General features: G+C 46.0%; 1 protein-coding gene across 1 annotated transcript in view; it reads right to left on the bottom strand.

Annotated features, from left to right (window-relative positions):
- LOC146022292 (O-acyltransferase like protein-like) overlaps positions 1-10,338 on the bottom strand; it is a 32,398-nt gene extending 22,060 nt beyond the window's left edge. Inside the window, exons 1-3 of the mRNA XM_083155273.1 lie at positions 10,290-10,338; positions 8,184-8,351; positions 6,348-6,450 (exon numbers count right to left, since the gene is read on the bottom strand). Coding sequence (XP_083011399.1) covers positions 6,348-6,450; positions 8,184-8,334 — 254 coding nt within the window. The 5' untranslated portion in view covers positions 8,335-8,351; positions 10,290-10,338. The remainder of the gene's footprint in view (positions 1-6,347; positions 6,451-8,183; positions 8,352-10,289) is intronic.
- Between the last annotated feature and the right edge of the window lie 13,413 nt (positions 10,339-23,751).

The following is a 23,751-nucleotide window of genomic DNA, read 5'->3' as shown; positions in this document are numbered from 1 at the left end:
AATGACCCCCATAGTATCCCCAAGCTGAAGCAGGTTTAACGGGCTGCAAGCATTTAGAGATGGGGTGGGTTGTGGGGGGTAGTTGTCACTGGGTAAGTGATGAGGCCAGTGTTTGGGTCTTCTGACATAGTTTTGCTGGACTCGAAATTGGGCAAGAGTTTGCCATTCTCTATGGCCAATGGTGACGTCATCACGACCGTTGGTACCGATAGCGATCCAATCCCGCATCTTGGGATGGAGACAGAGGTAGCCCTCATCCCACAGTCTCAACACAACTGAGGAAGAAGAGCGATGGCCATCAACCATCGATGCAAAATCATCAATGGTTTATGACTGATGTAGAATAGTTTTACCATCAATGGGGGATAAACAGAGGGTTTGTTCTCCATCGATGTCAAAGCACAACCAAACAGATTTTTTTTTTTTTTTTTTTTAGCCAAGTGGCCAGAACATGGAGCTCGGCTCTGCGCCCAACACCCGTAAAGCCCCGCCCCAGGGCTTGGTTGGCCCATGGGCCAGTCAGTCAAATAAACGGGATGGCCATCAATAGTAAAAACCATTGATATAGAATGTTACCATCGATGGTCATTTGCACTATCGCCATCGATGGCAATAGCGTTGATGGCCATCCCTAAACAAGAGTTGAAGAATTAGGTCAAAAAGAACATAACAACAAATAGTAAACTAACTACCTAGGCGATGATTGTTTTATAAAAAAGTATTCGTAGTATACAGTATGTGTATAAGCAATGTGCAAATATTTTCACTAATCCATATCGAGTCTAACAAAAAGGGAATGTCTAATTTTGACTGTAGATGTTCACTGTATGTGGATGGTGGAAGTTACATCCCTGCCATACGTTTTTAAAATACAGGAAGTGTTTGTTTGTAATACAGGAAGTGTTTGTTTGTAATACAGGAAGCACCTTTGCAACCATCGTTCAGCATGGCTGGGGCAGTACGGATGGTGTAATGGTTAGCATTACTGCCTCACAGCACTGAGGTCATGGGTTCCATTCCCACCATGGTTGGTTTACTCAGGGTACTCCGGTTTCCTCCCACAATCCAAAAATATACTGGTAGGTTAATTATCTCCCAACAAAAATTAACCCTAGAATGTCTGTGTGAGCGTGTACATGTGGTAGGGAATATAGATTCTAAGCTCTACTGGGGCAGGGACTGATGTGAATGTTCAAATGTTCAAATATTCTCTGTGAAGCGCTGCGGAATATGTGTGCGCTATATAAGAAACTATTAATGAATAAATAAATAAAAATAAATAAATGACAGCAATGAGTAAAGACACACTTCTGCAGTTCTCCAGAGTCCTGTGGTGAATTGCCCATAAACCAAAATGTTGGATCAAATTATCATTAGAATACCACCTCAGGTACTAGCGTGAGTTATCTGAAATTATTGCACACGTAAATGGCCACAGGGTCATATGCGGTCATTTTTTTTACCTCATCATCTGTACCTACTGTATTTTTGGATATCAAAACAGTGAGCAGTTATGCAACAAAACTGGAATTCTGTATTGGGGCAGGGTCTGAGAGGATCAGGGGCAGGGTCTGAGAGGATTGGGGGCAGGGTCTGAGAGGATCAGAGGCAGGGTCTGAGAGGATTGGGGGCAGGGTCTGAGAGGATCAGAGGCAGGGTCTGAGAAGGTTGGGGGCACGGTCTGAGAGGATCAGAGGCAGGGTCTGAGAGGATTGGGGGCAGGGTCTGAGAGGATCAGAGGCAGGGTCTGAGAAGGTTGGGGGCACGGTCTGAGAGGTTTAGAGGCAGGGTCTGAGAAGATTGGGGGCACGGTCTGAGAGGATCAGAGGCAGGGTCTGAGAGGATCGGGGGCAGGGTCTGAGAGGATTGGGGGCAGGGTCTGAGAGGATCAGAGGCAGGGTCTGAGAGGATCGGGGGCAGGGTCTGAGAGGATCAGAGGCATGGTCTGAGAGGATCGGAGGTATTGTTTGAAAGGATTGTGGACAGGATTTGTAAGTATTAGGGACAGGGGTACAGATGTGCTAAGCTTCAAAAGTGATAAAATGGAGAGTTATAAACCACCAGCCAATCAGCTCCTACCTGACATGTCACAGACTGTGTTTGAATAATGTCAAGCAGGAGCTGATTGGCTGGTGGTGTATTACTTTTGAAGCTTAATGCATCTGGCCCACGGTGTGAGAGATTTAAGGGCAGGGTTTGGAAGGATCTGGGTGCAGAATTGATGGTGGGACTTATTTTGTCTTGTTTCTCTTGTCTAAATGATGGGGGGGTATGTTAACATTATGTATGAAAATGTTTTCGCTAGTAAATATTTATGCAAAACTTTATTGAAGGAAGTCATTTCTTTGAAGTCTACTAAATAGTCATGAGGAAACCCTTCAGCTGGGTGATTATACTGATATACTGTATCTGCCGTGTCACTGCTAAAAATTTATCAGGAGAACATCAAAAACTCCAAGCTTGGCAGAGTCACACAAAGCGCACATACAGATGTCAGGGATCAGTCCCGTCCTGGAACTAATTTGCAACAGATAAATCACATTCAAATTCTACTGCTCATTATATTTCTGTTGCTACTAAATGTCTGTAAGACTTCAATAGCATCCCATAATTAGACAGGAGAAAGCGTCCGCCTTCTCTGAAGGTCCATTAACCACAACTACACACACACACAACTACACACACACACACACACACACTCTGCACAAGAGGAATCTATTTACATATTGTACATTCTGTAACTAATATCAAAATAAACAAATTCACTTAAAGGACCTTTTCACTTTCAAATAAGTTGAGTCCATTATATAAGATAATTGAATGCTCAATGAGTCTGATGGTTAATCATTTCTCAGTTTTTGGGTAGGATCCAGCATATGTGAAGACTGGGGGGTGAATAGTTAATGTTTAAGGACTGCTGGGGTGTTTATGGTGTGCACCCAATAAGGAATTAGTGGGAGGGTGTAAAGAGGTTATATATGGTGTGGCAGGACCCAGTGGCGTAACTATAGCACCGCAGCCCCCGCGACCGCGGGGGGCGCTATGCATGTGTGGGCGCCGGGGGCTGCAGTGCTATAGTTACACCCCGCCGCCCGCCGCACCAACCCCCGCAAACCCCCCCATCCCCAGTCTTTACATGTGTTCAGTACGCGCTGGTCCCGGCTCCCTTCTTCTGCTGAGGACCACCACAAAATGGCCGTCCCCATATAGCACACAGTTCTCTGAAACTGTCTGCTGTATGGGGGCGGACATTTTGTGGTGGTCCTCATAGCAGAAGAAGGGAGCCGGGACCAGCGCGTACTGAACCTAGGTAAGACTGCGGGGGTTGGTGCGGCGGGCGGCGGGCGGAGGGGCGGGTGAGTGGCTGGGCGCCCTCCCTTTAACGGCGGGGGGGGGGGCGCCCAAAATGTAGTTACGCCGCTGGCAGGACCAGCATAGTTCCACATGAAGTGAGTATGGAACAAGTGGATCAGGATATAGAGCAGCAGCAGGACTGATTAGGTCCATTCCAGGTTTTCCTAGGGGATCTGCTGGAATCATGGTTTGGCTGATTAGCATCACCTGTGATTTCCTGTTAAAAGTCAGAGCAGAGGATCAGGGTTTCCAATGCCAGGTAGTGGCTGGATAATAGGCTTGGGGGGTGTGGGGGACTCTAGGGACCCTGGAGTGCTGTACTCAAGTTGTGAAGGCTGTATGTTGCCTGCTGACATTTCTATAACCTGTGAATTTCCAAACTGTCATGCCTGTTTGCTGTCTACCTCCTACGAATGAAACAACTTTGATTTAATTTGGTGTATGTGATATGTGTCACAATGGAATGTTTGAGTGTGTTCTTCCTCTCTGTTGGCTGCTTCTATTCCTTCCCAACCACAGTTTCTGAGGATGTGTTGTGTTGGTGATTATGGTTTTCCAGATCTTAACTTATTTAAGCATTGCCTTCAGCAGGGGACACAAGAGGGACACTGATCCAGGGGGAATGGCCAAGAGCCCACAATTGGTGCGGTGTAGCAGCCAGGGACACCTTATGAAGTACTCTGTCTGTGCCAGGGAGAGGAGATGATTTCTCCACAACTCATACCCCTTGTGTAGTGGCTCTAGCAAAGTGGGCACTTGCTTTTTTTTTTAGCTATTTGCCTATTCAGTCATATGTACAATTTGAACTCTCTCTTTATTTGTATATTGTGTCTCTTTGTCTTTATTTCATTTATATAAAATGTTACAGGGTGTCATTGCCTACGGGAAACCATCAAGCACGAGGTGGCTTGTATTTGGCCTGGGTGTAGGTTTGTCCCAACTAATCATGTAGACCAGCGGTTCTCAAACTAGGTCCTCAGGATCCCAAACAGGGCAAGTTTCACTTTGTATCACCAACGGTCACATTTCACAGATGGCCTGGAAAACATGACCTGTGTGGGGTCCCGAAGACTGAGTTTGAGAACCTGTGATGTAGATAGTTGGTAATCTTTCCATGTGGATTGAGACGCATTCTCCTCCACCTTTGTGGTGGGAAGGTTCTCCGTTAGTTCGCCCCTTATCTGGCACTACGCCAAGAAGGTTTGTTGAGAAACAACTACAGTATGTCGATATTGTGAGTCTCCGCTCTGTCTAGCAAAGAGGAAGGAACTCAATGGCCTTCGCGAACACCAACTTCACACGCAACCTCTGAAGCAGTGCTCACCGGCCTACAGAGTAAAAAAAAAAAAGGGACATACAACTCCCCAATTATGTATCTGTCTAAGCGGAAAGACGTTCAAATCAGTTTCTCAAGCATCATTTTCTCAATCAGCCGGTGAAGACTTTCACTTTATTGGATACAAGTTCCCACCTGCATCAACATGGGCTCAAAATATCCAATAACCAATTTGTTGCTGCAACTTTCGCTCTACTTAGGGGGAGATGCATCAAAGATTTGAGAAAGATCCACTGGAGATGATGTCAACCAATAAGCTTCTAGTTACCATTTATCTAGCACAGTCTATAAAATGGCAGAAGCTGATTGGTTGATTTGGGAAACTTCTCCAGTGTATCCAGGTTTAAGACATCTCCAAAACAGTCTTATCAAATATTTGTGGGAAAATATTAAGTATGAAATGGAGGGACTGCAGCAGGTATCTCCAGGCTTCCTTACTAGTAAAATAAAATTAGTACCGCCAGTGACCACTAGAGGCCACTCGACTCACAAATTAATCCTTTGTATGTTAAAATGATGTTATAACAGAAAGTGAAAGCAATTTTGCAGGGACACCAATCGGTTTCAAACTTACTGGATATGGAGAGAGGGAGCTGTGAAGACAGAGATTGGAGGTAGGAGCAGATAGAGACTGGGGATGGGGTTGGAGAGTTTGTTGTCTAAAAACAGTCACTGCGCAAAGTGAAAGAATAAACTGTCACAGCTCAAAGTCAAAGTACATTGCAGGAGCCGTCATTTTGACGGGCTTTCAACTAGTACAGGGGTTCCCAATCTTTTTTGATTCACGGCACCCTAGAGAATCAGAATTAGTTTCACGGCACCCCTAGGTCCAAAAATAATTATTTAGATTGGGTTTATATGCGATTCTTAGGTTTAGTTATGTGGTAAAGGGCAGGATTTGCTGCTGTTTGTACACATTCTAAGATTGGCAGCCAACAGCACTGGTTTTGCTCATAAATAATTAACCATTAATAATTTGAGTTGGTCCTGGACCACCAAGCCGCGGCACCCCTGCATGTGTCCCGAGGCACCCCAGGGAGCCACGGCACACAGTTTGGGAACCACTGAACTAGTAGATTAATATTGTGCAGGGAACACTGGTTTGAATAAATGTTCCTTATTGTATTCTTATAACCTGCAGGTGGCGCTGTTTCAATTTGCTGTAGCTGAGAAATTTTATTATCCTCATCGGAGTCAGAATTCCGGTGCCGGTCTTCTGGCCTCTAGACGGGATTCCAGCGTCCGTATTCGGACTGCCGGCATCCTGTCCAGGTTTGACTTGAGATCCCTACTAAGGTGGAAGGGACTGATGACTTTTTTTTTTCATTATTGGTCGACAATTGTGCAACATGTTCACCTTAATTTTACTGCAAAAATAATCCCTATCTAAATTTTCTGTGACCATTTGCATGAATATAGTTAGCAGATGTTGGTCCGGCCACATGCTCCGCCCCTACAGCATCATTACCTTGACGACAACCGCTATATACCGGTATCCAGTTGGGTTTGTGTCGCGGATACTGCGTACAAAACACGGGAGCTCACAGAGGGTGTATACAGCACATGGCTAAAAATAAGAGAGGCGAGCAGGGTCCTCCTACCTCTAGGACTGTCTGTATTATAATGAGTGAAAGCAAGAAACATAAATATCTGTTACCTCAGGAAGAAAAATGAGTCCACACCGAGATACACTGGGCCGCTCAATGTGTAGAAATATACCGGTTTCTCCAGGACTCTCGATTTCCATTCAAAAGGATTATCTGTGTTACAGAAACAAACAAAATATAACTGAGGCTCGATGAGGTGAAGTACCGCTGCTGACCACTAGAGGCCACTCCACGGACCAAATTACTCCTCTGTGTGCTAAAAGATGTCATAACAGAGAGTGACCGCAATTTTTGCAGGGACACTGATCTGTTTCAAACCTGCTGAATTTGGAGAGAGGGAGCTGTGAAGACAGAGATAGGAGGTAGGAGCAGATAGGGACTGGGGGTGGGGAGAAGAGTTTGTTTGCTAAAAACTGTCACAGCTCAAAGTGAAAGTAAAACTGTCACAGCTCAAAGTGAAAGTACAATGCAGAAGCCGTCATTTGGATGGGCTTTTAACTATTAATGAAATAGAGTTTAAAGGGCATTTTTATTCATTCTTAGGTCCTAGAAATGACTAGAATGTGTTAATATACACCCAGAAGGACAGGGGCTCTGAAAATGATCACTTTACATTTAGTTTTCCAGGAGGCTATCGTGCGGCCGAGCATGTGCAGTGTGCTGACCGTGCATGCTCGAGTGGTGAGTGCTGGAGTGGGATCCTCCAGATCCCTCTTTCAGAACATTTTGCAGAATGTAGCCTACAAAAACCAAGGTCAATCGGGCCTATCATGTAGAACCCAGGAGTTGGACGTCAGCGGTTGTCGTTACACACAACCATATGAACATAGATTGAGATTAACATTCAACAAACACAGACAAAGCAGATAAAGAACTTGGATTGGATCAGGGCCACTAAGATGGAGGACTGACCTCCTATTATTGTTCCCCGTACAGTCATCTTCCCCATTTTATTTCATCTACCACTGCCCAGGTCACTTTAGTTTTGCCAATTCTAATAAATCACTTCATTAATTTATTTATGCTACACAGCCTATAATTGGGGGGGGGGGGGGGGGGGGGGGGTGCTGGAGTTTGTGGAAATATGGCAGTGTGCTGCAGGAAATATAATGGTGTCCTTGGCAAACAATATTGTTCTCCCAAGTCAAGTAAGAAGGTACAAGTCACAGTCTAAAACGTACAAGAGGCATGCTATAAACCAGGCATGTCCAACCTTGGCCTTAAAGCTGTTTTGAAACTACACATCCCAGCATGCCTTGCAATAGTTTTAGCTATGCATGATGACAAGGCATGATGGGGCTTGTAGTTTCACGACAGCTGTAGGGCCAAGGTTGGACATGCCTGCTCTAAAGCCCTTATTCAGATCTGATCGCAGTACAAATTTGTTCTCAAAATGGGCAAAACCATGCTGCACTGCAGGTGGGGCAGATGGAACATGTGCAGAGAGAGTTAAATTTGGGTGGGGGGTGTTGAAACTGAAATCTAAATTGCAGTGTAAAAATAATGCAGCCGGTATTTACCCTGCGCAGAAACAAAATAACTCAACACAAATCTAACTCTCTCCATACATGTTAAGGTGGCCGTACACACGCAGATTTATCTGCAGATCTGTCTGGTTGGAACAAAAACATGGTTATGGATGAGAGCAAAGGACAGTTGACCATTTGCTTGGAAATGCTGGAAAACTGACAAACTGTCACTCATCCATAACCATGTTTTTGCTCCAACCAGCCAGATCTGAAGATAAATCTTACTAGTGTATGGGCAATTTTACATCTGCCCCACCTGCAGTGCAATTGGTTTTGCCCATTTTGAGAACAAATTTGTACTGCGATCAGATCTGAATAAGGGCCTTAATAAACACACCAACATAGCAGCGCACCTACCAATATTGAACACAGTTGCTAATTGACTGGTGTGTCCTGAAATGATCCACAGTAGGCTGAGGACTCGGATGCCGTTCAGAGTGGGGTAGTCCTGGCGAGAGGTGACGGTCAGCACAGCTGGGAGGTTCTCCTGTATGGCGAAGCTCTTCATAACGCCATCTACGCAGACTGCACACAACACACATGCTGTCACCAATTATATTATTCAAGTAATGGTTGCATTTGATATCATTATTATAATTGGCCCTGTGGGCCAATCAAAATGCGGGGGCGGGGCTTCACGGGTGTCGGGGGTGGAGCTATGCTTCGTGTCCCGGCACTTTAGGGTAAAAGCAAAAACAAAACTATTCGTTTAAGCTTTACATTACATTAATTATTATTTTACTCCGTGGCCGGCAGCATAGGTGCCGATTTATGTTTTTGCTGGTGGGTGCTCAAGCCAAAATGATAGGGTAGTGGCTTCATGGGAAAGGGGCGTGGCCACAACATAATACTGATTTATATTACGCAGCACAGTTATCTCCAATATTCAAAATATGGCAACAGTGCCAAATACATAAATGCCCCTACAGTGCAGGTACATAAATGCTGACACAGTACCTGTCCAGCGACGAGGGAGGGGGAGTGCAGTGGGACACGGGCGGGTGGGCTGCTGCTGAGCGGGTGGGTGCTCATCAATTTCCGTGGGTGCTCGGGCCTTCAAGCACCCACAGAATCGGCACCTATGGCCTGCAGTGTCCTGCTGCGGGGGGCATTTGCATAAGCCACGCCCTCGTTTACATATACCACGCCCCCTTTTCTGACACTGATTGTCCCTATTCTCATATTCATAAAGTTGGGAGGTATGATATTGTAAAAATAGTGAACTGCTTGAAGACAGCAATTAAGATGCCAGAGCCCTTCTAACTGTGTACAGAATATTTGCCTCCCACCAACGGTCCCTTAATGTCAATCCCTTTTTTTAACAGGTCCACTGCGACCCAGGTGCCGTAAGACAATCGCGGCACGTGCGCAGTGCAAATTACACTCCTGCACAGTAGCATACAATCGCTCCTCTGCATACACCACTGGCATTGCATATATATCTCTGAATCAGGCCCAGAGAACAGAACGGGATGTTGTCGAGACATCATCCCACCTAAAGACAAACCATTTCCCCCTCATTAGAGCTCCTTAATGTAAGCACACGCTGCTTAGCATGTAAAGTGTAATTGAGTTGAGGGCAAAGTTTCCGTAAATGCTCCCACTTGGCAATAATGCATGCATGCGTTTGCAGAGTTGCATGCATCAGTGCGCACTTGCTATGTAGATGTCTCTGCTTGGCCACAGGTGAGTACATTTAGAGCAGCCAGGCAGCACCCCCTGCCGCTTCTCAGCAGCCCTGCACAGCAGTACAGTGGTCACTATGTTGAAATTGACCATGTCGGCATTCATGGTTAAAATGTCAGCAATTCTACCTAGGGATGGCCATCGTTGCGTTTGCCATTGATGGTTGCCATCGATGGCAAAAGTGCAACAGGCCATCGATAGTGTATAACTATTCAATGGATGACCATCAATGTTTTTGTATATCGATGGTCATCCATTTTCTGTGATTGAGTGGCCTGTGGGCCAATCAAAATGCGGGGGGCGGGGCTTCACGGGTGTCGGGGGTGGAGCTATGCTTCGTGTCCCGGCACTTTAGGGTAAAAGCAAAAACAAAACTATTCATTTAAGCTTTACATCGATGGTGGGAAACCATCTGGTTCTCCCCCATCGGTGGCAAAACTATTCAACATCGGCCATAAACCATCTATGATTTCTAATCATCGATGGTCGATGGCCATCCCTAATTCTGCCCATAGGTAAAAACCACCACTGATCACATTCCATTCGCATCTGAGATGCGGATTGTGATAAATATGCCTTGAAGTAACTTCTTATCTTTAGAACCTTCTTACTGCACTACTGGGGATATCGTCTATACTCAGTACATTGGAGTTTTACCTGCCCCAGGACAGTATAAGTTTGCTCTGTAAATACCAGCAGGCAATCTTTTGCATTAATTGGACGATTCTGTGCAGAACAGCCGCAAGCAGATACATTGATCTCTATACATTACTGTACTTTGAGTCTTCTCATTTCTGTAACCCTCGTCCGGTGGGGAATTGGATTTCACCGCAGGTTTATCTTGTCCCTCCGTTCTCTGCTTTTTGTGTGAAAGAATGGGCTTGCACTGCGCAAATGAAGATGAGTCTCTGACGCTTAGAACCGCGGTGTAAATGGACCCGATTACCGGCAGGATGATTAACAGGCCGCTGAGGCACCTGTCAGACACAAAGGGTCACAGTGACTGCTATAGAACTGGAGATTACAGAACACAACTGCGAGCAGGAACGGGCATTACAGTCGTACTTACAGACAGACAATGGCGAACGTGTCGGCAGGAAATAGGCCTCGGGAGCAGACCGTCTCCGCCACCATGAGACCGCTTTCATTCTGGACTACAAAGTTAGGGAGAGAGGCCAGGAAGGATGCGCCCCTATTCTGAAACAGATCTTTACAAATAAATATTTATTGTTACCATTATTAGCATTTATAAAGCTCCATCGTTCTAACTGTCATTTTTCAAAAACAAGCCTGTGGCATGGCAGTTAGGATCTGATTGGTGGCACTTTATCTCTCTGCGCTTATCACTCACCAAATCTTAGGGCACCTCCCCATAATTGTCATTGTACAGGCTGTGGGAAGAATGTACTAAAGTTGAAAATGCTGCCAAAACTCTCAAACTGCTATTTTATGAGATTTGGCTGCATTCAATTATGTACCAAGCCCTGGAATAGTGTGCATCCTGGAGCTTAGATAAGTGGTGTAACAACTCACCCCCCCCCCCCCCCCTCCATCCCAACCCAAGTTCACTATATGCAACATGGCAGTGGGTGACAGGGGGAGGCAGGGGGAGGCAGAATGTGACAGGGAAAAATTATAGATGACAGGGAGAGGCAGAGTGTGACATGGAAACACAGTGGGTGACAGGGAGAAGCAGAGGGTGACAGGGGAAAACAGTAGACAGGGAGAAGCAGAGGGTGACAGGGACAAATAGTGGGTGACATGGAGAGACACGGAAAAACAGTGGGTGACAGGGAGAGGCAGAGTGTGACATGGAAAAACAGTGGGTGATAGGGAGAAGCAGAGTATGACAGGGAGAGGCAGGGGAGGAGGGGGTGTGACAGGGAAAAACAGTGGGTGACAGGGAGAGACAGAGTGTGACAGGGAAAAACAGTGGGTGACATGGAGAGGCAGAGTGTGAAAGGGAGAGGCAGGGGGAGGCAGAGTGTAACAGGGAAAAACAGTGTGTGATGGTGAGAGGCAGAGTGTGACAGGGAAAAACAGTGGGTGACAGGGAGAGGCAGAGTGTGACAGGGAAAAACAGTGGGTGACAGGGAGAGGCAGAGTGTGACAGGGAAAAACAGTGGGTGACAGGGAGACGCAGAGTGTGACAGGGAAAAACAGTAGATGGCAAGGAGGGGAAGAGGGTGACAGTGAGAGGCAGGGGGAGGCAGAGTGTGACAGGGAAAAGCAGTGGGTGACAGGGAGAGACAGAGGGTGACAGTAAGAGGCAGGGGGAGGAAGAGTGTGACAGGGAAAAACAGGGGGTGACAGGGGCAACAGTGGGCCGCGTAGTACTCAGTGGCGCCGGTTGACTGCGCCTGATGCACCAATGGTAGTTGCTCCTCTGGCTTGAACCCAGTAGTCATTGTCATCTGTAGATGGCATTTCCAGATAGAAGCCTTTGTACTCCTCTTCCCTTTGTTCACTGAGAGGGATCCAATCCTCTGTATTATGCACATGGGCAGCAGCTAATTATCGCTCAACGGCTAAAAGCGATAATTGATTCAAATAGAGGCTACTTGTACGTATTGTATTATCTCAGTCAGATGGACCTCAGATTCCAGCCTAATTATCTAAATGGCTTAACATAAATTCCATAATTAAGCTAAGACAATTGTGGTACCAGTGGCTCATTATGTCTCCTGCACACACATACTGCATCTCCCGACATAAACTAACTGCTGCAACTGAGCATAAAGTATCAGGAAGGAACCGGTAGGAACACAGCGTATCTTACCCATTGAGGCTAGAGATGTAATATCCCGGGTGTTGCAGGAATCTGGGACACATATCCCAATCACAAACTGTACTCCTGCCTTTAAAAGGGAGAAAACAAAAATATGTACAGAAAGAGTTAATTGTTAAAATAACAAATATCTGGGAAACGTGGAATGTATAAGATAACTTCTACACACACATCCGCTGTATACCACATTCACGCACCTAACTTCAGAGCTCTTTGTTATTCAGTAACAATACCCTTTATTAAATAACACATTTCAATATACTGTACTGCCATTCCCTGGATTCGGACCCATAACCTACTACATTCCAGTTAAGCACCTTACTCATTGTGCTGTTTGATCCTGCATAAGAATTACAAGATATCTAACTATATTAAGCTACTTGTGCTTTGTAAAAAAAATATTCAGCATTGCAAATGAGCAGATCTATGTAGTGTACAGCCGCACACCTTGCAGCAAAATTTTACATACAGTAGATCCTGCCCAGCTGCAATGATGATCATGTTTTCAAGATGTACAAGGGGAGCTTCAAATAGTTGGACTTCCCTAGCTTTCTATGCAAGGTCAGATAGCTCATGAATAGAGTCTGAGACTGCAATGCCAGAGGTGATGGGTTTGAATGCAGAAAATGTAATAAAGGGCAGTGTAAACAAATAATAAAGGTCTCTCAAGTTAAGTTCATGAATGTTGTATAGATATTAGCAAAAAAGGGGGGGGGGGCGAAAAGACAGGGATATCAGGAGATGCTGGGTTTAAGAGTGGATAAAGCTACAAGTGAAAATAATTAAAAATGCAGCACTTTGTGCGATGGCACACTCCACAACACCCTAGTTATGGCCCTTATGGCGGCTCCAGAGGTAGGGCTGCAGCACAGTTCAAAATTCAAATAGTGGAGCCACACCCAACTGCCAGTGAGTCCTGGCTGGTGATGTTTGACAGCGGTTGGGGTAGCAGTTGGTGTGGCTCCACTATTTGAATTCTGGACTGTATTGCTGCCCCACCCCTGGATCTGCCACTGGACCCTACTGAATAATAATCACCCGGATGGACTACTGAATCATATTGACAATGGGCCATAATACAATGAAACCGTCAGACCTGTTCCACGTGCAGTTTACAGTATTCCCCTTGAAAACTCCCTTGAGGGGCTTGCACTGATAGACATTCGCTGTACGAGCCAAGCCGGTCCACATTCCCATTCACAAGGCCGCTCCCTGGTTTCCCTAAGGCGTCGTACACTGCAAAAGATCATATTCTAGGTAACTCATCACTTCATACGGTACAAATGCCCTGAACACAAGCCAAGGTAAAGGAATAGGTAACACTGTACATATGGGGTGATTCAGCCCAGCTCGGATCTGAATCAGGCACATAAATCCACTTTTAAGGCTCCAAGGGCTTTCAGTACCTGACCCTTCCTAAGACATGTGACCAGTGATGTGTGGGTGTGGCTGTGTATATTGAGAGGAATTCAGGGGCTATATGTCAGCATGCTGTGTACTGGGGGATGACGAGTATTGAGAGGGCTTGCTGTGTGCTACTGTATCTATGCTGTGTCCTCCTCCTAGCCCGGTGGTTCCCAAACTGTGTGCCGTGGCACCCTGGGGTGCCTTGGTACACTTACAGGAGTTCCTCAGGTTAGGGGTTCAGGAGCAATTCAGATTGGTCAGTGTATTTATTATTTATTTATTAACAGTTTCTTATATAGCGCACACATATTCCGCAGCGCTTTACACAGTATATTTGAACATTCTCATCAGTCCCTGCCCCAGTGGAGCTTACAATCTATATTCCCTACCACATGTACACGCACACACAGACATTCTAGGGTTAATTTTTGTTGGAGCCAATTTACCTACCAGTATATTTTTAGATTGTGGGAGGAAATCTGAGTACCCGGAGGAAACTCACGCAAACACGGAGAGAATATACAAACTCCACACAGTTAGGGCCATGGTGGGAATCAAACACATGACCTCATTGCTGTGAGGCAGTCATTTTAACCAATAGGCAAACCATTGTGGCTTCCCATCATAAAATCTGCGGACAAACAGAAGTGAATCCTGTCCGTCACCACATAACTGAACCCTAAGGATGACATATCGGGCCTTATTCTAGTTCACTCTTTCTGACAAAATACTTCTTATGGAGCCCATACACGGTCCGTTGTGTACGGCTCCGTTCTGTAGTATGTGATGCGCGCTCCCGCGCATCACATTCACATAGTAGGGTACAAAAAGTATGTGCTGCACATACTTTTTGTACTAGGTACACATCGGATCGGATCGCAGTGCACACTGCATGCACTAGGGATGCAATCCGATCCGATGTGTGCTATTTAAGTCCCAAACGGATCCGTTAACCGGACCGTGTATGGGCTGCTTTAGATGGACAAAACCATGTGCACTGCAGGGGGGGGGGACAGATGTAAAATGTGCAGAGAGAATTAGATTTGGGTGAGTTATTTTGTTTCCGTGCAGGGTAAGTACTGACTGCTTTATTTTTACACTGCAAGATAGATCTCACTTTGAAGTAAAACCCCACCCAAATCTAACTCTCTCTGCACAAGTAACATAGGGCCTTATTCTAGTTCACTCTTTCTGACAAAATCCTTCTTAGATGGACAAAACCATGTGCACTGCAGGTGGGGCAGATGTTACTTGTGCAGAGAGAGTTAGATTTGGGTGGGGTTTTACTTCAAAGTGAGATCTATATTGCAGTGTAAAAATAAAGCAGCCAGTATTTACCCTGCACATAAACAAAATAACTCGCCCAAATCTAACTTTCTCTGCACATGTTACATCTGCCCCCCTGCAGTGCACATGGTTTTGTCCATCTAAAGCTGTGTACACACTTTTTTCACAAATATAGGCCCTTATTCTGGTTCACTCGCAAAGGCAAATTCCTTCTCAAATGGACAAAACCATGTGCACTGCAGGGGGGGGGGGGGGGCAGATGTAACATGTGCAGAGAGAGTTATACCCCTTTCAGACATACGCGAAAATCCCGGGTTTTTTCACATGAACGCGCCCAAACCCGGGACTAGCGTATGTCTGAAAGGGTATACCCGGGATTTCACTCCCGGATACTGAGCACCTGCAATTGACCAGGGTTTTTCCCGGTATTTAACTCCCGGGTATAATACCCAGCTTATGTCTGAATGGGTTTACCCGGGTTTTTCAGTTTTACACATGTGACAACGCTTTTTTTTGCTGCCCGGGCGTCTTCTGATGAGGTCATCAGCTGCAGGTCCATCCTCCACATGTTCTCAGCAGCCATAACAGCAATGTATTTTGGGAACTCCCCACAGGCCCTTTTGTAGTCAGCTCCCACCTTTGGATGATGTCATTCTTGTGATAGCGATAGGGGCTGATGATGTCATTCAGCGATAGGGGATGAAATCGCTGGAAATATGGTTGTTGGCGACCATATTGCCAGTGATGGGTGTGCCCCTGCGATAAATCGCCGGGTGCGCGCTCATGTTTTCAGCCCTGTTATAATCGCTGCGACCAGCTGATTACCTGGTCTCCGGCAGAGGTTCCCTTTCATCAGCGACCATCTCTGGTCGCTGATGAAAAGGAGAAACTGAGCAATATATCTCCCCCGTGTATACGGGGCTTAAGAAGGATTTTATCAGAAAGAGTGAACTAGAATAAGGCCCATAGACACAATTTACTTGATTTAAAACTTTTGGCCTAGGGGTGCCGTGAAAAAAATATTTTTACCCTAAGGCACCATGATTCATAAAAGCCCATATATATATTTATATATATATAGTCACCTTGATCATTCTCTGGCCTGTCCTGCTGGCACTACTCGCGTCTCTCCCTCTCTGCCCTCATTTCTACTAGAAAGCCAATCACACATAATTTTTTTCAATCACAGGATTCGGCATCGAAAAAAATCTCAATCCTTGGATACCTTGAATTTGAGTTGATGGCCCAGGTCCACAATAAAAATATAAAACTTTCAAGAGACCCCCTGAGGAAGTCCAATCGGATGAAATGTGTTGGAAGTGGCCTCCGATGCTGATGTAGACATGTGGTCTGATCTGGTCCCAAAGAGTGCCTTCTACCGGTCCGGCCACCGACCTGCGGCCTTCGGTGCTGCTATCTGGTGATTTTGTTTATTTATTGGCATACCCACTGCTCCTAACTATGACCTAAGCGAGCTGCTTTTATTAGTAAAGGGTTGAAACATTGCACTGATGGTGCGCTTCTCCACTTTTTTCACAAGTATAGGCCCTTATTCTGGTTCACTCGCAAAGGCAAATTCCTTCTCAAATAGACAAAACCATGTGCACTGCAGGAGGGGGGGGGGGGGTAGATGTAACATGTGCAGAGAGAGTTATACCCCTTTCAGACATACGCAAAAATCCCGGGTTTTTTCACATGAACGCGCCCAAACCCGGGACTAGCGTATGTCTGAAAGAGTATACCCGGGATTTCACTCCCGGATACTGAGCACCTGCAATTGACCAGGGTTTTTCCCGGTATTTAACTCGGCTTATGTCTGAATGGGTTTACCCGGGTTTTTCAGTTTTACACATGTGACAACGCTTTTTTTTGCTGCCCGGGCGTCTTCTGATAAGGTCATCAGCTGCAGGTCCATCCTCCACATGTTCTCAGCAGCCATAACAGCAATGTATTGTGTGAACTTCCCACAGGCCCTTTTGTAGTCAGCTCCCACCTTTGGATGATGTCATTCTTGTGAGCCAGCAAAGTGTCCCATTTTAATGATGAAACACTGAAATGCTTGAAAAGCCTGGCTTACAGTATGTGTGAAAGGGGTATACCCGGGTTTTTCCCGGATCTGAGGTGTAGTGTGAAAGGGGGTCTGTTATTAAAATCCCGGGAGTGACCTGGGTTGAAAATCCCGGGTAGTATGTCTAAAAGGGGTATTACATTTGAGTTATTTTGTTTCTGTGCAGAAAATACTGACTGCTTTATTTCTACACTGCAATATAGATCTCACTTTGAAGTAAAACCCCCACCCAAATCTAAGTCTCTCTGCACAAGTTACATCTGCCCCACCTGCAGTGCACATGGTTTTGTCCATTTGAGAAGGAATTTGCCTTTGCAAGTGAACCAGAATAAGGGCCATAGAGAGAGAGAGAGAGAGAGAGAGAGGAGCATTTAGCTTATTAATTTTTTGAGCCAGCCCCGATTGCCGCACTTACAGCTTACATATACTGTATTTCATTGTTTTTATGTACGCCAACATACATCTCTTCGCTTATTTCAAAATATCCCCCAACCTGACCTCTCCACTCTTCTCTACCTCTCTCGCCCACACTCATTACTCACTCCCATCCACGACTGCAGGACTTTCTTCTGAAGAAAGCTCTCCCACGCACAATAAGACTCCTCCAGTCTCCAAACCTTCAAGCGTTCCCTGAAAACTCACCTCTTCGGCAGCTTATATTCCAGAACCGCTCACTCAATCATCAATAACCTTTCCTATCCAATAACGTCCCCACTGAAGTCCACACATATCTTCTCTTTCTTCACTTTTTCTTTCTTCTGACCCTGGTTCCTCATTGCAGTGGTGTGATATCAATTCAGCCCACCTAGAACCCTTGCAATCGGCGTATAACTATGCAACCTTACCTTATGTATCAATGCCTATTTCCCTATAGATTGTAAGCTTGCGAGCAGGGCCTTACTACCTCTATTACTGTTTTTTATTACCCAGTTTTGTTTTATCTGTGTCCAACTGTAAAGCGCAACGGAAGTTGCTGCTCTATATAAGGAACAGTTAATAATAATAAATCATTTATTTTCCACTGTCGTAATTCTCAGAAAAAGAGTCCGTGTTCCCCACATCATCCCGTATTAAACAAAAGTGACTGAAACATGAGATTGTACAGCAGAGAATCTCGCTTCGAGGTGTCTGCCTGGGGCTATGCTTTGTGCAGTGCCTGGGAGCCTCTTAACATTTCTCCGACAATAACGTAAAGAGATGATAAAAGCAGCCACGGATTGTCCTCTCTCATTTCCAGAAGGAAGCCATGGTTCTTTTACCAACCATAGATCTAAGAAATATTGCTTTGTCTCAGCGTATAAAAGGTGACCTAAAGATACATCCTTATCTTTCGAGAAAAGTAAGGACAATACTGAATAGATGGCATGCACTTTGGCTTACAATGTTATCCCTTTAAATTGGGGTGCTCATGGGTCACACAGGTTCTTTGGCTGATTAAAACTAGGATAAAAAAGTTGTGACAAAGAATGATACAAGCAAAAGATGGACATGAAAAAGGTTGACGTCCGGTTTTCTCTTTTTTGGGGGGGTCATTGTCGGCACTTGAACATGTGGATCCCCAATTCATCTGCATGCTTCAAGCCAGGTGCTAAAGTATCAAAAAGTTAAAAAAAATCCCCCCAAAAACTCACATTGACCTTTTCGTGTGTCAACCAGTCAGGTCAACCATTCCACCACGTTGATCATATGCTGTGGATTAAACCTTTATGTAAGAATTGACTCACAGAACACTGTAATCTTTAATGTTTCCATTTGTTCAAGTGATGTGTTGCAAACATGAATTTCATTTTGACTGATATAATGACAGCACTTATATCAGAAGAAAGCAATTTGTTCTACAGAAGCAGCCAGCGTTCTAGAGTTCCAGTAAGAAAACATGTTCATTTGTTTGGGAATGTAAATATTTACGCGCTGGGAGTGATATTGTGGCAGTTGCTGCTCATTCAGTTCCTCGTAGTCTTCTTGCATAAAGTGAGACTTCTTCGAGAACAACGGAATACACGTCTCTGTGCTAAGAATAACCCTCTCTGGCCGGATAAAAGAACTGAAAAAGTGATGAAAAATCCACCCTCACCGATAAGGTAGGAGAACAATCTTGATGCCCCAGCACATGCTAGATGAGATAAAGATATCACTATCTATAAGAAGGGCCTTTGGGGGTTATTCTAGTTCACTCGGAAAGGCACAATCACTCTCTAATGGACAAAACCACGCTACACAGCAGATGGGGCTGATGTAACATGTGCAGGGAGAATTACATTTGGGTGTTTTATTGTTTCTGTGCAGGGTAAATACTGGCTGCTTTATTTTTAAACTGCAATATAGATATCGGTTTGAAGTACAAACCCCACTCAAATCTAACTCTCTGCACATGTTACATCTGCCCCACCTGCAGTGCATATGGTTTTGTCCATTAGAGAGTGATTGTGCCTTTCAGAGTGAACTAGAATAAGCCCCTTTATGAGGGATATATTTGACTATCTCGTCTAGTATGAATGGTCTCACGTATAGTAAATGACCCCCTCCCTCATACTGCTTGTACATACAAGGGAGGTCCTTGCTAACAATGGCCAGGGCGCCGAGGGGTCAGCCGTCTGTGTTAAAATGGAGGGGGTGGGGCCACACCCCATGAAAAGAAGGAAAGAGATGACACTGAGCAGTGGGTGCTGAGCTGGGGAGAGAGGCTGTGCTGCGGCGGCAGCCTGTGATCTCTCTCACCACTGCCCGGCTCCCTGCAAAGAAGGAGGCAGGGCGAGAATTGGGCCCCTCCAGCAGACCTGGGACTGGGTAAAAAGTATCTCCCCTCCCTCTCGACGGCGCTGATGACGGCCATGCTGCAGCGTGGGCCTCGCTCCCCCGTAACTCCCCTCCCGCCACCATCGGCAAGTATGTACGCAAGTGTGTACCCCGCCAGGTCTCCAACGCTGTCAATATCGGCATCGACGGGGATCGGGATGACAGCTCTAAAGTCTCTAGGTCGACAATCAATAGTTCGACACCAAAAGGTCGACATTCACTAGGTTCACCTTGAAAAAGGGTGACATTGACAAAAGGCTGAGACAATCAAAATGTCGACATGACCATAGTCGTCAGTAGTTTTTCACTATTTTTCTGAACATTATCTGGACTGTTTCATGCTTTAGGATGCACATGGACTACCACTGGGAATGGTAAAGTGTACCGAGCAAGGGAGATACGGTCATTAGGTCGACATGCATTGAGTCTACACCATTAGGTCAACATGCAGAAAGGTGGACATGGTTCTAGGTTGACATGTCATTAGATTGACACAAGCATTAGGCCATCACGGGCAAGGTTAACAGTCAAAAGGTCGACATGGGGTTTTTCACGTTTTTTTGAGCCGACATGTGCCAACAGGTATTTCATGCCCTACCATCCACTAAGGCGTGGCGGGAGAATAAAAAAGTGTGTCCAGCTCAGCGAGCCACTGTGCCCGAAGCATGGTGAGCGTAGCGAGGGGACGTGGTGCTACATTTCAATAGGTCTACCCCCAAAAGGTCAACATGCAACAAGTCGACAGGATCAACATTAAAAAGACACACGACAAGGTTGACATGAGTTTTTAATTATTTTTATTTTTTAATGGCTTTTACCATATATGTCGGCAGGGAGGGAGAATAGAATATTGTGCCCAGCGCAGCAAAGCCCCAAGCCCGAAGCAAGGGTACGTGTTACACTAACTGGGGGTCCATGTCCACAGTTGTCGACACCAAAAAAAAAAGTGAAAAAAAAAATGAGGTCTCATTTTTTATGTGTCTAATTTCTAGACTTTTCCCGTGTGAACCCATGGCACGTTGACCTTTTGGGTTAGACCTGTTGACTGTCTATCTAACACTATGGGTCTGATTCAGGTTGGCTCGTATTTTTGCTGCCTAGTGAGCACCTTCCCACCATCGGAACTGGAACGAATTCGAAGCTGAATCACCCCCTATCTGTCTAATAATCCGCACCCCAGAATAGTAAGAGATGGAAACTCCACAGAAGACGTATAAAAAATAGTTCCTTAGTTAACCCTAAGTAAAGGCTGCCAGGAGACGCTTATGTCGCCTAGTTTACAATCTAACATTGACGCAGAACCGTTGTTATAGTCTAAACCAGGGGTGGCCAAACCGGTCCTCGAGATCTACCAACGGCCCATGTTTTCCAGATCACCTAGCTGGTGCACAGCTGTAGTCATTACTAACTGTCACATGTCTCCGATCACCTAGCTGGTGCACAGCTGTAGTCATTACTAACTGTCACATGTCTCAGATCACCTAGCTGGTGCACAGCTGTTGTCATTACTAACTGTCACATGTCTCAGATCACCTAGCTGGTGCACAGCTGTAGTCATTACTAACTGTCACATTCCCCAGATCACCTAGCTGGTGCACAGCTGTAGTCATTACTAACTGTCAAATTCCCCAGATCACCTAGCTGGTGCACAGCTGTAGTCATTACTAACTGTCACATGTCTCAGATCACCTAGCTGGTGCACAGCTGTAGTCAATACTAACTGTCACATTTTCAAACCTGCTGCATTCATTCCTACTATAGATCCACAGGTTGCCTGGAAAACATGCACCGTTGGTAGATCTTGAGGACCGGTTTGGCCACCCCTGGTCTACACGATACTGTTAGTTCTGGGATACTTAATGGTTTGATGAATACAAACACTGAAATCTTTTTTTCGCTTTTAGGGTGCAGTTATTCAGCCCCAAGTCACGTGTTTATACAGCACATACTATCCTAGGATACAGCACAGTACATACTATCCTAGGATACGGCACAGTACATACTGTCCTAGGATACGGCACAGTACATACTGTCCTAGGATACGGCACAGTACATACTATCCTAGGATACGGCACAGTACATACTATCCTAGGATACGGCACAGTACATACTGTCCTAGGATACGGCACAGTACATACTATCTTCTATCCTAGGATACGGCACAGTACATACTGTCCTAGGATACGGCACAGTACATACTATCCTAGGATACGGCACAGTACATACTATCCTAGGATACGGCACAGTACATACTATGGGATGCAGTTAAAATCCCGGCGGTCGGGATCCCGGCGTTCAGGATCCCGACCGCCGAAATCCCGACACATTCTCCCTCCTGGGGTGTCCACGACACCCCTGGAGGGAGAATAAATTAGTGTGCCGAGCGTAGCGAGGCACCGGGCCCGCTGCGTGGCGAGCGCAGCGAGCCCGCAAGGGGGGGCGATCCACGTCCCCCCCTTGTCAGGATTTTGGCTGTCGGGATTCTGAACGCCGGGATTCAATACTGAATCCCATACTATCCTAGGATACGGCACAGTACATACTATCCTAGGATACGGCACAGTACATACTATCCTAGGATACGGCACAGTACATACTGTCCTAGGGTACGGCACAGTACATACTATCCTAGGATACGGCACAGTACATACTGTCCTAGGATACGGCACAGTACATACTGTCCTAGGATACGGCACAGTACATACTGTCCTAGGATACGGCACATACTATCCTAGGATACGGCACAGTACAAACTGTCCTAGGATACGGCACAGTACATACTATCCTAGGATACGGCACAGTACATACTGTCCTAGGATACAGCACAGTACATACTGTCCTAGGATACGGCACAGTACATACTGTCCTAGGATACGGCACAGTACATACTGTCCTAGGATACGGCACATACTATCCTAGGATACGGCACAGTACATACTGTTCTAGGATACGGCACAGTACATACTATCCTAGGATACAGCACAGTGCTGCGGAACGCTCTGCATTTCATACACAGGTATCACTGGAACAGTCCATTGCAGAAGACGGAGCGCCGCGGCTTACGAGACAATGCTGTGAGATCTCGCGATCATATCTGAGCAATTTAGCTCTGACGCACTTGGGGGTTGATCCTATTGGCTGACGATGATTCGCACTCGCATCAGGCGCACTTTACGGCAGGCTGAATTAGCTTAAAAGCGCTCGCACCTCTCTAGTCCCCAAAACATTGGAACGTGGCAGAACTCGCTATATTGCGAGTCAACCAGAATCAACTCCTAAGTGTGTAGGCCCCATTACAGTTCAAGACATGAATATGTACACAGTGTTTCCGAATAATCTATTTCAAGGCAAAATGGACTCAGATTATACCTAGGGTTTATTTCCACTTCACTCTACAAATTTTTAGTACAATCAATAGATTGTGAACAACGCAATCGTGCTGGGATGCGGTTAATTTCCCGGCGGTCGGGATCCCGGCGGTCGGAATCCCGACACTGGAATCCCGACCGCCGAAATCCCGAAACTTTCTCCCTCCGTGGGTGTCCACGACACCCATAGAGGGAGAATAAAATAGCGTGCCGAGCGTAGCGAGGCACTGGGCCCGCTGCGTGGCGAGCGCAGCGAGCCCGCAAGGGGGGGCGATCCATGTCCCCCCCTTGTCGGGATTTCGGCGGTCGGGATTCCAGTGTCGGGATTCCGACCGCCGGGATCCCGACCGCCGGGAAATCATATCGGATCCATCGTGCTGACCTATGAGGAAATGTCAGTGTCAATTTCATCATCAGTCCACGTTTTACCCATACTTGCCTACCGGACCCTCTCCATGAGGGAGAAAATGCTCTGTTCCTGGACTTCCCTGGTAATGTAGGATTGCCATCACCTGTGGGGAGCTG

Source organism: Crinia signifera, chromosome 1, assembly GCF_055691185.1.
Source record: "Crinia signifera chromosome 1, ASM5569118v1, whole genome shotgun sequence".
Lineage (NCBI taxonomy): Eukaryota > Metazoa > Chordata > Amphibia > Anura > Myobatrachidae > Crinia > Crinia signifera.
This window is presented reverse-complemented; position numbering and strand designations above follow the sequence as displayed.